A 19,279-nucleotide genomic window follows, 5' to 3' on the forward strand; every position below is an offset into this window, starting at 1 on the left:
GACACGTAATAACTCTTTTATTAATAATTTTAGGAAAAAAAGTAATTCTTCATAAAACACTGTGCATGGTCTAAACCTCAAGATGCAACCATCAGTTATCCAAGTTTGTTAATTTTATACGGGGTGTGTCACTTGTGAGTGTTCAACTCTAGAATTCTTTCTAAATTCATATTATTTGACACACCTCGTATAAAATTAACAAACTTGGATAACTGATGGTTGCATCTTGAGGTTTAGACCATGCACAGATTTTTATAAAGAATAACTTTTTTTCCTAAAATTATTAATAAAAGAGTTATTACATGTCTAATAAATAAAAATGATGTTCGGAATCGGTAATTTAGGAAAATTTCAGAAATTTTTTTTTCAAGTAGAAGACTGTTCTTACATATTTGAATATGGTTTTTAATTACAAATAACTTTTCATTACAAAATTTTTTGATATTTTGAAATATAAAGGAAGTTTGCTCTTGAGCGAAATTCATATTTTTTGACATACCTCGTATACTGTTGATAAAATTTGATATCTGATGATTGCATCTTAGGTTTTAGACCAAGTAGAGCACTTTATAAAGAATGACTTTTTTTCGTAAAATTGATATTAAAAGAGTTTCCCATATGGTTCCAAGTTACGCAGACACCCTGTATAAAATTGGATAGAAAATATACATGAGGTATAAAAAAGGATCCAATAATTGAAAAATGTGCTTTGACATGTGATTGAAAATTGTAAAGAAATTTTTTGTTTATTGAAATAAGGTTTCGACAACACAACACAAAAATTAAAATCTCACTGTTTAAAATGTTTGGATGTCATCATCCTCGGCGTTTCTCCTCCTCTAGGCCATCGGCTATGTCCAGACGGTGGTAGCAGAGACTGAATGCTTCTTCTTCGGCATTCAGTTACCAGAAAGTGACTGGCTACCCCGGGAAACTCCATGAGCTGTATGGGGTTGATGACTTCCAAAACTCCTCATCCGGTCGAGGAATCAGGAACATGGACTGCTTCGGCACTTCAGAAAAACTCCAGGAACAGGAATCCTAAGCGTAGTTGATTAAAATGTTAGGCGCCTATGTCATAGGGGCACATTATAATCCATTCGATGGACCTATGCATTGATGCTCTAAATGGCCCGATGAGGCGACCGGACGCTGTGTTATGCTGTGAAACAGCGTCTTTATATCTTTACATAATAATATATGTAGTATATTTATAATATTATACAATTCGTTTAAATATAATATAATTTCTTAAATTATGAAAATAAGTGGTTGATGAATATAACACTAGGCGGGAGCCCTAACGACGACAACGACTAAGAGATCAGCTCTCAAACTTCGAACTGATATCGGTGAATCGAAAATCTATCGCCTATCGCTTTAGTTTTTTGAACAGAGAAACCAGGTAGTGCAGACGATTTTCAGACGTCCAGAAAACGTCCGTATTTCGTCCAGTACGGACGTCCAAAGGACGTTCAAATTTATTCCACCCGAAGGAAGTACATATTTAGTCCGCCGAAGGACGTCCAACGTCGGACGTCCGAAGGACATCCATTTATAGTCCATAGACATTAGGACTAAAACTGGACCTATTTTGAGCACGTATCTTCAACTTCAAAAAGATGTTCTCAAGATTCATCTGTAGTACGGATACATTGATAAAAATTATATTTTTGCTTATTAGAATTACATAATTAGCAAACTTATGTTATCTTGGTAACTAGAATAATAAAACATTGTAACAAATAATTTGCAAATAAGATTTTCACACTTTACAAAAAACAAAAACATGTTTTGGATATTAAACTGTACAATTTTGAATTAAATATGATTATCTTTTCGATTTAAACTATTTTATTAACATAATTAAGTTAATATTTTATTGAATTATTTTGCTATTTGATCCCGTAATTCCTATAATATGGACGATCAAAAAACGTCCGTATTTCGTCCAGTACGGACGTCCAAAGGACGTTCATATTTATTCCACCCGAAGGACGTCCAACATCGGACGCCCGAAGGACGTACTTATTTAGTCCACCGAAGGACGTCCAACGTCGGACGTCCGAAAGACGTACATATTTAGTCCACTGAAGGACGTCCGTTTTTAGTCCATGGACGTTAGGACAAAAAATGGACCTATTTCGGACGTCCAGTGGACGTCATGTGCTATTAGGGTATGGGTGGCCCTGTATATTTGAAAATATTGTTATGTTATGGTTCTATATGTACCCTAACTTTTACTTAAATAATTTTTTGGTTATTTCTTACGACAAACGAGTAATTGGACTTTGTCACACTAATGTCCCATCCTGTATGCTACTGGCAAGGATCACCATGTCATCGGCATATCTTACATTGTTGGTTAACTCACACTGAACATCAACATCAACACTGATGATGCTATTTTTACAGAGCGAAAACGTTATGTTAATATTTGTGGCCCTTTTATGGACTTTTTAAATAAATATATCTCTTACCAAGAAAAAATTTTCATTAAATTTACTTCAAACGTTTTTGTTTTTTATCAGTGGTTTGAACCATCAGTCCACTAGACCAATCAATGTAAAATTAGTGTGCTTCGCCTCCTAGCCCGTGATAAAGATAAGGATAACAAAAATAAAGGAGTATTTTTTTATTTTATAAAAATAATCATTTCCTTGTTAAACGAATTTTTTATTTTACTTCTTTCTATAAGAGATAGACAACGCAACGTATTAAATATTTACACATAACATATTTATTGTTTCTTCATTGACTGAAAGCAGGCTATATAACCATGAACAACTCTAAAAACCTAAAAAAATTAATCAAATAAAAAAATTCCATCGCAACTTTAAATTGTTTAGTAGCAAAATAGTTTAAATAATAGAACACGCAGTGTAAAATAAAATATTTGAAATTTTGTTATTTCCGCTTGTAGTCTAATCTATGATGACACGGGAGCGAGTTTTCAAGCTGCTAGCGAACACACTGGCTTGTAGCCAGAGCCTATTTTACTTCAAATCGGGCCCGAGGCACTACACAATTTTCGGGTCCATAAATATGATTTAATAATAATAATAATAATTTTTTGAAAGAATTAATTATTTAATAGAAATATAGCTGCACCAGAAATTTAAATTTTTATTTACAATAAATTAAATTTATATTTAAACAATTAAACATTGTTTAGCTCTCTATTTCGGCTATCAAAATAAATACAGATTTGAAGTTTTGCACAGTCATACAGGTTGAAGGTTCACATTTTTTAAGATACTCAACTGAAATTCAAATTTTAATCACGACCTATTGCGAATCCAAAAACAGGGTAAATTTTCTATATTTTGCTTCGCGTTAGATATCGGAAAAAGTTATTTGAAAAAGTATTTCCAAATATTATTTTAACCCCACATCAAATTGCATGACAAAATTCACACTTTTAGTTTTTTTCAGAATTTGTAGTCAGGGCCCTAAAATTCATCTCAGCTGTCCAGAAATGTAACTCGGGCCCGCAAATTTTAAGTTTTAGGGTCCTGACTACAAAATAATGAAAAAATTAAAGGTGCGAATTTTGTCCTGAAATTTGGTAGGTGTGGTTAAAATAATATTTAGAACTTTTTCCAATATCTCTAACGCGAAGCAAAATATCGAAAATTTACCCTGTTTGAGGAGTGGCAGTAGGCTGCGTTTAAAATTTAAATTTCAGCTGAGTATCTTAAAAAATGTGAACATTCAACCTGTATGACTATCCAAAACTTCAAATCTGTGTTTATTTTTATAGTCAAAATAAAGGGCTGTCTTCTTCTTAAATGCGACACACTGTATCTATGCAATTTCCTGTTGTAAATAATTTGGTTGTTGAATCATAAAAGGTTAGACCGTTCTTGGACAAAAATTTAATGGTTGCTATTATTCGCTGAAGAAAGTTTCTCCAATGTTCCTTTTCTTTTAAATAACTTTTCTCCATTAATGTTACAATTTGTCCTGCTATATTACTTCTCTTGGCTAACGTACCAATTGATGAAATATGTTCAGGAGATCGCTCATGTTGAATAACTGTCCTATTGATATTTTTTCAATCATTATACCGATCGATCTAACCGGCTAGAAGATCATGAGGACGATCACCAACTAGATGGTCTGACCAAATAAAGCATTCAGCTGGAAACTCATTCTGCGAGGCTCTTAGAGCAGCTGAAGATAGAGACCAATGGAGAAACATTGTTAGGAATATTGGAAGAAATCACTATCCTCAGTAATGGGGAAACGACAGGAGAGAGAGAGATACCTATCGAAAGTTAGAAGAACAATACTTTTTCGTGGAAATCAGTGTACAAACGTAACAATAAACACGGCTACATTTAGGACTGTACACTAACCACTCGCGAAGAATTTTCCCCATTAGCTTTCATATTATAAATCGCACTTTTTGCAACCAAAAATGCAAATTTTTGGTTGTTTTTATTATCCAGTTGTCTAACACATTTACTAATTTTATTAATATATTGATTCGGTCTATTATTTATAAAATATTGTTAAAATTCCAGATTTAAATGTTTTGGCCGATCCCCTAGGAAAAGAGTTATTGACATTGTCGTTTTCTATAGGAGATGACGGAGATGTACTTGCGCCAGGTGAAGTCGCTTGAAAATCAACTGTGGAGTTATCATTTATCAATTTCTGTTCATAAAATGAAAGAATTTTGAAAATTTATTTTATTGCAATAAAAATTTTTTTTGATGATCTTTCCGGGCCCCATTGAAATGCGGGCCCGAGGCAGGTGCCTCACGGGCTTAGTGATAAAATAGGCCCTTGATATAAAATAGACTTGTAGCTTGTAAAGTAGCCCCATGTCATCGAGCTTTTTGACTATCTGCTTGTGACTATTCGATTGTAAAAAAACTGCGAGCAAAAAAGAAAGCTGGGCTAATTTATTCGCTATTCGCCGGCGTGTTACCTTGTAAGCTAGTTGACTAGCCTTGTGTCATCATTGCTGCTAGTAAACTGGTTGCAAATAGAGTGTCTGCGTGTTTGTAGCTTCAGCAAAAATGTCAACGAAATTAGTTCGCGCGGGCGTAGTTATTTTAGCTAATGCAGTCAAAGTCAAGAATGTTTTACAACAAAAACTAAAGAAAAACTTGAAGCCGAAACAAAAGGTGTAAAGTCATGAATAGGAAAACGCGATATTATTGAGAAAATTTAAGGACGAAGATCCTTTGGCTTATTAGTCCATAAAGCCACTGTGCATCCGCTAGGAAAAATATTCCGATTCGGATTTTTTGCACAATCTTACTCAAAAAGGACCCCCTTTAACAAATTTGCATGCTGCCAGGACCAAAAGTGGGTCAAAAATTTTTTTAAAGTTTTGGGCGTGATGACGTAGTCTATGATTTTTTAAATGAGAATAGGGGCCGTGTGCTAGCTCATTTGAAAGGTTCGTCAATTCTCTATTCAGTAATATAAACATTTACATAATTATTTATACAGGGTGTCCAAAAAAAGTTTTTAATTAAATTATTTCTACATTTTACTGTTATCCGAAAACTAAAAAATGTTTATTTCACAAATAAACAATAATTTTCGATTAAATTCAATGTTCAAGACAGCTCCCGCCAGCCACCTGCCTCTTGGAAGTTTGAACATTTAATTTAATCGAAAAGCAATGTTTATTTGTGAAATAAACTTTGTTTTCTGATTTGTGAAAGCAGTAAAATGTATTTTAAATTAAATAAATTACATAAATTCTTTTTTTTTGTCAAATAATTTAATTTAATATAAATTTATTGGACGCCCTGTATAAATAATTATGTAAATGTTTATATTACTGAATAGAGAATTGAATAACCTTTCAAATGAGACAGCACACGACCCCTGTTCTCATTTAAAAAAAATCATCGATTACGTCATCACGCCCAGATGGATGACGTCACTAGTATACTAGATATGCCACAATATCATAATTTAAAAATAATTTATTCTTAGAATATATAAGCTATACAAATTATATCGGCGATACGATCAATTTTAATTTTTCTTGGCATGTTTCTCTTAAGATAAAGTAATTAAAGGGTTGTTTGGTGGTGAAGGGGATCAGCTCAAAAATCTAAACTATATCACTTCGAGAGCTCAAAAATAGCTCGTAATTCTGCCGCAATGATCGCTTCAATATTCCTATTTTAAAGTAGTGGGGGGGGAGGTTGAATTAGCGCCCCCCCACCTAAATATTAAATTCCTTGCTTAGGGTAACGAGCTCAAAATTTTTAATTTGTGGAATATGAGAGCTCACAAATAGCTCATAAATCAGCGCTATTTGTTTATTAATATTTGCAAGTGGGGGGGCCAGAGATGTGAAGATTACATGTCGATCTAGACGGTCCAGTTAGCTGAGGCGCAGTCGATCGACAAGTTTAGTGGATTTGCGATTTGCGATCGCTGGTTCGAGCCTCAGCTAGGTCATGAAATTAATAAAAGGCCAACGCCGTAGTATAAAACTCAATAGAGTCTACGGCTTGGTCTGGAATAAACTGGCGTCTGATCGGCCTATGGAGGAGCGGTACGGCAAGGGATAAGGGCTTGCGGCTTGGTGATACTCCTCCATAGATCCCTAATGAAGGGCGTTGACGCCCAAGAACGGTGTATATATATAAGTATTAAAAAATAATTTTATATATATATACAGTATGTCCCTGTAAGTTGTATCCATATGGAAAACTTTTTTATTATTAATTTTACGAAAAAAAGTTATTCTTCATAAAAAGCTCTATATGGTCCAAAACCTAAAGGCTGTATGACACTATGCATTTTCTTGTATCATTTCTAATATCGTTTCTGATATCGTTTCTTGTATACATTTTCTTGCATCATTTCTTGTACGTACATTTGTGCCCTATATGACACTATGCAAGTTCTTGTATCGAAAATTGTATGAAATTCGGCACGTGATTGGTCGAAATTTTGTTTGTCACCCTGTGTCACGTTATGGTAGTACTGCATCTACAGCTACAGCTGATTTTAAAGATTTTATAAAATTTATAAACATTCTAATGTTAACCAGAATTTTACGTTGACTGTTTGAGGTTGATTATTTGTGTTTTTATTTTGTTTTGATATTTGAGCTAAAATATTTGCATTAGAATTATCTTCAGTTTGATCCAAATTAGGAACTATTGTATTTTCGTCTATTAAAAAATTATGGACCATGAAACCTAAATTTATAGTTTGAACTTTACTAGAGATAAATATATGGTTATTAGTAGAACAGTAGTCCATACCATGATACTATAAATAACACTTACTTGATACTATAAATAACTTTATTTATAGTATCATGGTCCATACCAAGTATATTAAGTACCTATCAATAAAAGATTTATAAATAATACCTACAAAAACACAAATAAATTCATCAATACATTATCTCATTTTCATTTCAACCGCCATTATGAGTAAGTAATTATGACATTTTAGATGTTTTACCAGCAGATTTTACGTTTTTGCTCTTTGCGCAGACATTGGCGCAGTTCTTGTACAAGAATCTGTGTCTGGCACAAATTCTTGTATCATTTCTGATATCGTTTCTTGTATCTGTGTATGACACTATATATTTTTTTGACATATCAGAAACGATATTAGAAATGATACAAGAAAATGCATAGTGTCATACAGCATTAAGATTTAACCATCAAATATCAAATTTTTTGAATATTATACGAGGTATGTCAAAAAGTTTGAATTTCACTCAGGAGTAAAGTAGCTTTATTTTTCACAATATTAAAAATTGCTATTAGGAAAAGTTGTTTGAAATTAAAATCTATATTCTAGTATGCAATTACATCCTTCTAATTAAAAAAAAAATTTTTGAAAAATTATGGATAAAAAATGAATAACCATTTTCAATTTCGTTGCAAAACGAAAATACAGCCGAACCATATTCCAGTCCAATCAGAGAGTGCTGCAAGCACCTCTACCGGTTTCGAAACTTATTAGTCTCTCATCAGGAGGCACATATGCTGCTCTCCCTGATCCAACCAAAACAAACCCCAGCGTGCAGTCCCGAATTGCAACGAACGAAATGGCATAGATGCCCTAGCGGCAACTGCTAGCAAAAGACTAAGTTTTCACTCTAATGGCATATAACATATCCCACCAGAATGAAAACAATGGGAACCTTCTCTGGTTACACCTCCGAGGCTTCTACAATTTGCAAGTCATACGGATGCTGAGACTAAGAAAGATGAGGGAATTCTACAATTTACAATTCACGTCACATCTGCTCAGCGCGGTAAAGTTCCAACGAGACTGGTTCCCTTCATACTCCACACAGAGTAAATGTAAATCAAAAATGAATAACCATTTTCAATTTCGTTGCAAAACGAAAATACAGCCGAACCATATTCCAGTCCAATCAGAGAGTGCTGCAAGCACCTCTACCGGTTTCGAAACTTATTAGTCTCTCATCAGGAGGCACATATGCTGCTCTCCCTGATCCAACCAAAACAAACCCCAGCGTGCAGTCCCGAATTGCAACAATAAGTTTCGAAACAATAGGTTTCGAGACTAATAAGTTTCGAAACCGGTAGAGGTGCTTGCAGCACTCTCTGATTGGACTGGAATATGGTTCGGCTGTATTTTCGTTTTGCAACGAAATTGAAAATGGTTATTCATTTTTGATTTACATTTACTCTGTGTGGAGTATGAAGGGAACCAGTCTCGTTGGAACTTTACCGCGCTGAGCAGATGTGACGTGAATTGTAAATTGTAGAATTCCCTCATCTTCCTTAGTCTCAGCATCCGTATGGCTTGCAAATTGTAGAAGCCTCGGAGGTGTAACCAGAGAAGGTTCCCATTGTTTTCATTCTGGTGGGATATGTTATATGCCATTAGAGTGAAAACTTAGTCTTTTGCTAGCAGTTGCCGCTAGGGCATCTATGCCATTTCGTTCGTTGCAATTCGGGACTGCACGCTGGGGTTTGTTTTGGTTGGATCAGGGAGAGCAGCATATGTGCCTCCTGATGAGAGACTAATAAGTTTCGAAACCGGTAGAGGTGCTTGCAGCACTCTCTGATTGGACTGGAATATGGTTCGGCTGTATTTTCGTTTTGCAACGAAATTGAAAATGGTTATTCATTTTTGATTTACATTTACTCTGTGTGGAGTATGAAGGGAACCAGTCTCGTTGGAACTTTACCGCGCTGAGCAGATGTGACGTGAATTGTAAATTGTAGAATTCCCTCATCTTCCTTAGTCTCAGCATCCGTATGGCTTGCAAATTGTAGAAGCCTCGGAGGTGTAACCAGAGAAGGTTCCCATTGTTTTCATTCTGGTGGGATATGTTATATGCCATTAGAGTGAAAACTTAGTCTTTCAATTATGGATAACTTAACATTATTTTCAGTTATTTCAATTCTGATAACTCTTTTATTATTAGTTTTACGAAAAAAAGTTATACTTAATAAAAAGTTCTGGATGGTCTAAAACCTAAAATACAACCATCTTATATCAAATTTTATCAATTTTATACGAGGTATGTCAAAAATGATAAATTTAGATCAAAAGTAAAGTACCTTTATAGTTCAGAATATTTCAATTAGAAGGATGTAATTACATACTGAAATATAGTTTTTAATTCTAAATAACTTTTTATAATAACAATTTGCGATATTGTGAAAAATAAACGTATTTTACTCTTGAGCGAAATTCATATTTTTTTACATACCTCGTATAAAATTGATAAAATTTGACATAAGATGGTTATATTTTAGGTTTTAGACCATGCAGAACTTTTTATTAAGAATCACTTTTTTTCGTAAAATTAATAATAAAAGAGTTATCTGAACTGAAATAACTGAAAATAATGTTAGTTAAACATAAATTAAAAAACAAAATTCAGTTAGAACTGTGTAATTGCATACTAGAATAGTTTTTAATTTCAAACAACTTTACATAATAGCAATTTTCAATATCGTGAAAAATAAAGCTACTTTACTCTTGAGTGAAATTTAAACTTTTTGACATACCTCGTATAACATTCAAAAAATTTAATATTTGATGGTTAAATCTTAGGTTTTGGACCAAGAGCTTTTTATGAAGAATAAGTTTTTTTGGAAAATTAACAATAAAAAGTTTTCCATATGGATACAACTTACAGGGACATACTTTATATACAGAGAGAGTCTGTAATTAATTCAATATCTCAAATACTCATTGTTTTTTTAAAAAATGCTCAGAATTTCAAATTGTCCTTTTTGACATACAATAATAATGTATACAGGGTGTCCAAATTTAGAGATGTGACGTCATCGTTGATTTTCTTAAATAGCAACACTGTCATTTTGATAGATATTTTGATAGGGTGTGTAAAGTTATACACAACCGCAAAATATCAAATTTTTATTCTTTACCATTTACAAGATAATAGAAAATAACAAAGTTATGTCTGTAATTTGGAATAAATTCAATAATTAAAATACTAATTGTTTTTTTGAAAAATGCTCAGACCCGTCGATTAGTATTTCAAATTGTCATTTTTGACATACAATATTAATGTAGACAGGGTGTCCCAATTTAGAGATATGACGTCATCGTTGATTTTATTAAATGACAACACTGTCATTTTGATAGCTATTTTGATAGGGTGTGTAAAGTTATACACAACTGCAAAGTTTCAAATTTTTATTCCCTACCATTTACAAGATAATAAAAAATAACAAAATTATGACAGACAAGTAATCAAATAATAATTGAATTTAATAATTTCAATTAAGCGAAGGCTCATAATGTTGCCCATTGACTATTTGACGATAATTGAGGGCAACATTATGAGCATTTGATCAATTGAAGTAATTAAATTCAAGTATTATTTGATTACTTGTGTTTTATAACTTTGTTATTTTTTATTATCTTGTAAATGGTGGGGAATAAAAATTTTAAATTTTACAGTTGTGTATAACTTTACACACCCTATCAAAATAGCTATTAAAATGACAGTGTTGCCATTTAATAAAATCAACGATTACGTCATATCTCTAAATTGGGACACCCTATCTGCATTATTATTGTATGTTAAAAATGACAATTTGAAATACTAATCGACGGGTCTGAGCATTTTTCAAAAAAAACAATTAGTATTTTAATTATTGAATTTATTCCAAATTGCAGACATAACTTTGTAATTTTCTATTATCTTGTAAATGGTAGAGAATAAAAATTTGATATTTTGCAGTTGTGTAAAACTTTACACACCCTATCAAAATAGCTATCAAAATGACAGTGTTGCCATTTAAGAAAATCAACGATGACGTCATATCTCTAAATTGGCACACCCTGTATACATTATTATTGTATGTCAAAAAGGACAATTTAAAATACTTATCGACTGGTCTGAGCAGTTTTCAAATAAACAATTAGTATTTGAGATATTGAATTTATTCCAAATTACAATTTACAATTCTCTATATATATATATATATATATATATTATATATATGCAAAAAGAATAAAGCTTCTAGCAAAGCTTGCTATTGCTTTTATGAATTAAAACGCCATAATACATGGCATTGGAGCACAAATTCGTCAAAACTTCCGCGATTTAACTGGTACCAATAGACTGATATATCGATATTTCAAGGTCTCCCTCTCATCAGTCATGTGCTCCAATGCCATGTATTATGGCGTTTTAATTCATATATATATATATATATATATATATATATATATATATATATATATATATATATATATATATATGCTTTCTGTTGTTTTCCGGGTTTGACTCCGCGTTGAATAATTTTGGTTTTGATAAAAACCATTATTTTGACGACGTTTCGGCAAGATCTCACTTGCCATTGTCAAGTCAGGTAGTTCCGCTTCTCGCTGCTGCTTGAAGCGGAACTACCTGACTTGACAATGGCAAGTGAGATCTTGCCGAAACGTCGTCAAAATAATGGTTTTTATCAAAACCAAAATTATTCAACGCGGAGTCAAACCCGGAAAACAACAGAAAGCACATATAGCTCCCGCGGAAACTTCAATTGTAACATATATATATATATATATATATATATATATATATATATATATATATATATATATATATATATATATATGGAGAAAAGGCAGGCGGCTTGAGATTGAGTTGTTTAGTTCGTTCTTGAGAATCTTCAACCACCTTGTCTTCTCTGGGGTTGTTGAATGGACTGTTTTATTGGGAGTATCTTTTAGTACGTAAAGATGAGAGTTACACAATACAAACTTTTATTACTTTACGCACTATGTGTAACAGGAACAGGTATGGGTGAAAATATCGAATATGTTGATACACTAATTTTGAGTTATTTTCGCAATCGCTGTGACAAATTCTGGTTCTTCTAAGTTAATATTTGAGATTTATAGGGAGAGGACATTTTTCAGTGACTTTTATAATGACAGACTTTTTTCTTATCTTTTATTTTTGTTAATAAATAAACTCATTAGCAACGCAGAACTCGATCTGTGACGTTAATAAATTCACGTCACACAATAAAACATATAAAAGCGAAGAAAGTTTTTATTGGACGAACACTTTGAAATTTACAGGGTTGGAAACAAATCAGTTTTCAACCAATATATATGAAAGATTACATTATTACCGAGGGCCGAAATTCCCTTAGAATAAAGAAAAATTACTTTTGAATGAGATATTTAAAATTAAAAATCACACCAAATTTTCTCGTTTTTGAACCCCTGTAACTTGTTAAAATAAACACTACAGAAGATTTCAAGGACTTTAGACCCTCGGTAATGACGTAATCTTTCATTCTGCGTTTAAGTTTTTCAAAAATATGTATTAGTTTTCTCAGGAATTAAAAAAAATGAACGCATAAAAAACCATTGCAGCCGAAATTTTGCGCCTACCCCCTTAATTTATATGAACTTAATGATGACGTATGTGTAAAGACTCAGCGGACGGAACATAATGAAATAATAAATATAAGGATTAACTACAACTTACCCTGAGTAATAATTCTCGATTTATATAAGGAAATGCGAAACATTTAAATAGTAATGGATCCTGAATTTGCAATAGTAATATATTAAACATTTGGCAATTTGCTTTATTCCACTGGTACCATTTAAACTGTAAGATATTTGTTAGCAAGTTCTCGCTCTGAAAAAAATTGTGAATATTATTTCATTCATAGAGATTCTAATAGACAGCTACAGAAATAAAACTTACAGCCATTATTTTTTAATGATTTTAACTTCCAATCGTATAGTAAAATTTTTGATCACGTGTTTAATTCTGTCCAATCAGATTATTATTATACTGGGAATAATCTACTATACGCTCTGAGCTTCGCTGGTGTCGCTACTAGCGGATTACTAATGCAACTTTGGCCGGTATTTTTTAAATTTATTATTTAATTGTTATCGCTTAATATTTACAACGCAAAAAAGTAATTAAATTGTAATCGATTTTTGAAAGATTTTGCTAATCATTTTGACGTTCTAAATGAAATATTAATTTCTTACTTCGGATACTTTCACAATAATCGTGTAGATGGCACTTAGGTTAATTTATAATTACATATTACGAAATATTGAAAAAACTTAATTTCAGTATTTAAAACGTAAGTATATTTAAGGTAAAAATATACACCACAGCTTTGACCAATTAATATTTTTTCCTATTAATGTTTTTAATTTTAATGTTTTAAATTAATCACTTTGACATTTATGTCAAATTTCCACCGAACGTTCACTGATTTGTCACTACTGGCGCTCACGAAATTTTAAATATCCCCTCTACCTACGAGCTCACAGCGTATAGATTATTCCCAGTATAATAATAATCTGATTGCACAGAGTTCTGAGAACGGGGCTTTTCATTCACAGTCATTTGTTTCAAGCTTCTGTCATGTGTCACATAATATAAATATATCTACGTCATACGTTATTGGTATATAACAATGATACAAACCAGAGACGTATGACGTAGATATATTAATATTATGTGACACATGACAGAAGCTCGAAACAAATGACAATCGATGAAAAGCCCTACTGTCACATTTGACTTGCATACTATCCGTTCACTTTGACAAGTTGAAAAATGTGTGTCACATTAATTGAGATCAACGTCACTGACTGTTTTTATATAAAGACTTGAATTTTATATTTAAGTATTAAAAATTAATTTTACGAATATCACACGACAGTAAGAATAAATAAGACAATAATGCTTCATTTTTTTCTCAAATTTGTTGTCATTGGGCAATAGCCACTCGAGCCCTGCGGGCTCTCGTGTCTATTGCCAGACAACAAATTTTCGAAACACTGTCGCATTATTTTCAATTTATTCTCACTCTCTTGTGATATTATACCCGATAATTTTTGATAATTTCCCGTCGTCAAGTATTTTACGTCAGATGACCTTCGTTGCTACGCAAAAATACATTCAGTGACATGACAATTAATGTTTTACAACTTGTCACAGAGAAAACTAAGAAACAGGTTTAGCAAAAATTCAGGCAAAATATCAATAAAATATTAGTTACAATGATTTAAAAAGACACTTTTATTCATGAGATAATCTTACCGAATTACTCTCGAGCTCGAATTATCGATTTGTTTTGCCCTGGGCTATCATAATTTCACTGCCCATCGGTTCGTGAAATTAAAACTGTCAAAGAGTCACTCGGAAAAACAAATCGATAATTTTTGGAGCTCTCGTGTAAATTCTACATTATATTTACAAACAAAATTCATAAAACATTTTAAAAATAATGACTTTACCTCAATCTGCAGTTGATGACCAATCTCAGATGCAACCGAAAATATTAAAATACCACAGAAAGCCATTTGCATATAAGTTATCTCCTGATTTTTACTTGTAATCTAAAAATGATTAAATAGACTTTTTTGGTATTACAGTTTCGGTAACAGAGGCGTAACATAGGCTCCCGCAGCATGATGCTTGCGGGGGGGGGGGTCAATATGTCAGAGGCCCCATCTTGTCGTCTAATATATTTATGTAAAGATGTGTTATTGTTATATTATCAGTTGAGTGCCTGAATCTTTACCCGTGCGTCATCATTTAAAGCATACGAAATAAGTCAATGATAATTCGGATTTTGAAATTTACTAAACGCAGTAGTGACAGTAAGCGATTTGCTGCTGCGTTTAGTAATTTTCAATTTCCGACTTATCATCGACTTTTTTTTTGTTTTTTAGCCAGACAGTTTATTAATAAGTAAAAAAATTACATTTTATAATAATATTATTTATAGTCCGGTAGGTGTCAGTTGACGGAATTAATTAAAAAATAAGTTAACGACGAACAGTAAAATATTTATTTATTTTGGTAACAAAAAAGGTGTTTTGCTTAGGTCTCGGAGTGGGTCGATTGTTAGCGAGAGTGCCTTTTGTTCGCATGCTGTGAAGAGACTAAAAGAAAGCCACAGACGCTAATATGTTTGTGTATCTACCCTCTGACCAGATGGGCAATAAATTATTTAGATCTGGCGTATAAAAACAGAAACACTTCTGCAGTTTTAACGACTGCATGTCCAAAGTGAAGTGTTGACATAATGGTCTGACAAGATAATTAATTTATGGGGAATTCAGTTTGTTACACTGAACACACCAAAAACATATGGTTAGGGATGCATTTCGTTTGTAAAACCATGTCTTTCTTAGCATCTGGTTTGTATATTAACTGTGACTTTTATATGGCCCATATTATTTCGTTTTGAGAAAAATTATTAAAATTAAAATTAGCAAAAATAGTCATTAAAGCGTATCGCTATATACCCCCCTCCGAGAGACTAAGACAATAGATAATACATAATATATACTGATGTGATCTTGATTATTGATATGAGATAATATTTTTATATGTCATTTAATTTAATCAATGCATTAATAATAATCTAATTAATTTACCAGATCACATATCAATATGTTTTCAATCTCAGGGCTTTTTATAAAATTAATTACTTACTTACGTGGCTTCTAAGTATTTCTCAATGGTTCCTAATCGGGATAGGAAAGAAAAGAGTAAAATAATAACACATATGGGTTACAATTGTAATCAAAATATTGTTTATTTTATTTAAATGGCAATCACTGCTTAATATTTGCTATATCTTATTATTCTTAAACATAACATTTACATATGGGAATCTTATTTCCTTTTTGGTTTCCAATTGAAAGTTTTTATTAACATTTAACTATTATGATTTATTAGCAACAATTCTATTTAAGTTTGATGAAGCTTTTCTGATATTATTGATTATGTTTCTTCAAATTTAAATGTGGTATTTAATACGAAAAAACCCATACATTCATGTCCAAACAAATGAGACTGACCTTTTTCTGGTGAACTGAGAATGTCTTCACACAAGACCCGTTTCCTGCTATCCTTGGCTGCAATCAAAACCTCGTCCTGGCTTCCAGTAATGTTCTCCTTTGAAACTAGCTCGTATAGCTCTCGTTTCCTGCTTCTGTCGTGATGCTGTGTTCTACCTTTTTCGAAACTGCAATCAGCTACCGGGACACTCTTGGCTCAAGGAGGTTCTTTTACTCTCAACCTGGCCTACCTCTCGTTCCACGATAGATACTCCACACTCACGGAACTACACCGGCTTTCTCACTCTCCGTACACTACCGTCTACTACTGGACTTCCCTTCTCGACAGCTCAAAACATTCTGATCTCTATTTGTCATTCATTTCCCTACTTTCTAAATATCCCTTCCAGATTCACAAATCAAACTTCCACCACCAACTCTCATTTGCAGTATTCCTCAAAACCAATTTTTAATCTTTCTAAATATGCTTAATGGATTTCAAAAGAAAAATAGTTAATTCCCATTCTAAAATTACTTTCTACTAATTACAAAATTTAATGATCTATTATCTACTTCAACTGAGTCTTATTTAGCATAAGCTAATGATCGAACCTTCCGCGAACTACGATAATGACCTATTATCGATTTCACTTGAGTTTTATTTAGCATAGGCTAATGATCGAACCTTCCGCGAACAACGATAATGGTACGCCATTCACTTTGTTTATTCTAAGCGCATTTTCCCGAGTTTCGTTTAATCACTTCTTAAAATTAAATATAACAATTTGTTGTATACAGGTTGTTCTAAATTTATATGCCCGTGGTTGAGAAAATTGAAAATATTTTATATTAAATTGAATCCTGTTTATAATTATTAAAATTTAATTTTCATATCAAATAGAAATATAACAAATCCCCGCCTTGTATTCGATAAAATTTATCTGCATTTTTAAATACATTTTCTCGAGGCAAAACCAACTCCCTGTATATTTCCTTACTTTAATCTACGTCTTATATCCTAACTTACTATCTACTTCATGTAATTCTGTCTTTTATTCGTGATATTTGTATACATCGTGAATATTATAAATTCCTCGGATCTTTTCCGAGTTCCTGTGCCTCAACTCATAACTATTTATCCCATTTTCATTATTTACGATGTACGGACCTTCGAAAACAGGCATCAACTTTGCGCAAATGCCCCCAGGAAGATTTGATACTCGTAATGCCCTCACGAGTACTTTTTCACCCTTTTGGAAAGTCACTGGTCTTCTTTTTCTATTTTGTTCCTGTCTTTGGATATATTTTTCGTTGCTTCGCCGTAACCTTCTCTGTACGGTTTCAATCACCTGTTGATATTCTTTTGGCTCTTGGTCTTCCCATGGCCTTATCGGCAGTACACCCTTCATGATGTATTCTGGGGTCTCTTTTGTTACTGTGCTCGGAATTGTATTTAGATACCTTTCTATTTCCGCCATTTTCCTGTCCCAGTGGCGATGTTGACCATCTGTTGCAATGCGAAGAAATTTCGTCACTTCCTGTATGAATCGTTCCGACGGATTACTCTGTGGATGCCTGAGGCTGACAAAATTTGTCTCTATTCCTCGTTCTCGAAGTTGTCCCTTGAAACGATCATTTCGGAAATACGTTGCATTGCCCAGTAGAATCTTTTTTGGTGTTCCTACTATGGCTATAAAATTGTCGATTTTTCTTAATATTTCTTCCCCCTTTGTGGTGCGGCAACTATATAATTTTACGTATTTTGAAAACACATCCACCATTACCAGAATATGTTTGTTCCTTTTAGTGGTCATAATTAGATCGCTTAACATATCTATTGCTACAATGTCTAGTTTGTTTCGGGCTTCAATATTTTTGGCAACATTTTCGTTTTTGAAATTCCGACTCTTATATTTTTGACATACATCGCACTTCTGGGTAATTTCCTTTGCAATGCGGTAATCCTGTCGGCTGATGTAATTTTCCCTAAAAACGAGCCAAACTTTTCTGCTACCGATATGCCCATTGTCCTCATGTAATTTCTTTATTATCTTTTCGGCCAATGTCTGTGTCACTAAATATAGTTCCTTTCCGTCTGTTCTCTTAAAATATATGTTATTTTCTACTTCCGCTCTTCTTTTCTCTCTTTCCTCTAGGTCTTCCTGGTTTGTCCTTATCTCATTTAATGAATATATCCCTTCTTCTTGTATTAATCTATTTAGTCCCACCTGTAGAGTAATTGTTTCCTTTTTTCCGGTGTCCTCATCCCGTGTTAGAGCGTCGGCTATTATGTTGTCTTTTCCTTTTATATATCGGAACTCAAAATCATACTCCTGTAATAATAGAATGCCTCTATGTATTCTATTATTTACTAATCTATTCTTCATGATATGTACTAAAGCTGCATGGTCTGTTTCGATTGTGAATTTTGCTCCCAATAAGTAAAACCTCAATTTGTTTACGCAATATAGTACACTGGCAAACTCCAATTCTGTAACACTATATTTTCTCTCATGTGTTTTAGTCACTCGAGATATAAAACATATCGGCACTTCTTGGTCGTTTTGTATTTGAGACAGAACTCCTGCAAATTTTTGTATGGACGCATCAGTTCGGAGTATAAAAGGTAAATTGTAAATAGGGTGGTATATTTTCGTTCCTTTTGCGAATTCTCGTTTTAATGTTTCGAAAGCTTCCTCCTGTTCTTCTTTCCAATTCCATTTTATTCCTTTTTTAAGCAATTTTATCAGAGGGATTTCCTTTTGGCTCAAATCGGGAATCAGCTTTTTAAAATAATTTATCGTGCCAAGAAAACCTCTCAATGTTTTCAAATTCGTTGGTCTTGGGTATTCATCTATGAGCTTGACTCTGTCTTCGGCTAATCTTACTGTTTTGGTGTCCAATTGAAAACCCAAATACATGACTTCTTTTTGAAAAAATTGACATTTTTCAATGTTTAATTTCAATCCCG

The 19,279-nt window shown here is 32.8% G+C and overlaps 1 protein-coding gene across 7 annotated transcripts in view; it reads right to left on the bottom strand.

The window, feature by feature from the left end:
• Nucleotides 1-2,596: 2,596 nt before the first annotated feature.
• Nucleotides 2,597-19,279, bottom strand: part of LOC126880339 (uncharacterized) — an 85,102-nt gene continuing 68,419 nt past the window's right edge. For 2 of the 7 annotated variants that reach the window (XR_007696571.1, XR_007696570.1), the window contains one exon: nucleotides 14,755-14,856. Coding sequence is in view for 2 of the 7 variants with exons in the window: in XM_050644141.1 (XP_050500098.1) it covers nucleotides 2,741-2,797; nucleotides 12,971-13,126; nucleotides 14,755-14,856 (315 nt within the window). In the remaining 5 variants the exon portion in view is untranslated. Of the gene's footprint in view, nucleotides 2,798-12,970; nucleotides 13,127-14,754; nucleotides 14,857-19,279 lie in introns of those variants that run through there. The other 5 variants (XM_050644141.1, XM_050644142.1, XR_007696572.1 and 2 more) reach the window with 5 other exon arrangements.

The sequence above is a fragment of the Diabrotica virgifera genome, chromosome 2 (genome assembly GCF_917563875.1).
Source record: "Diabrotica virgifera virgifera chromosome 2, PGI_DIABVI_V3a".
Taxonomy (NCBI): Eukaryota; Metazoa; Arthropoda; class Insecta; order Coleoptera; family Chrysomelidae; genus Diabrotica; species Diabrotica virgifera.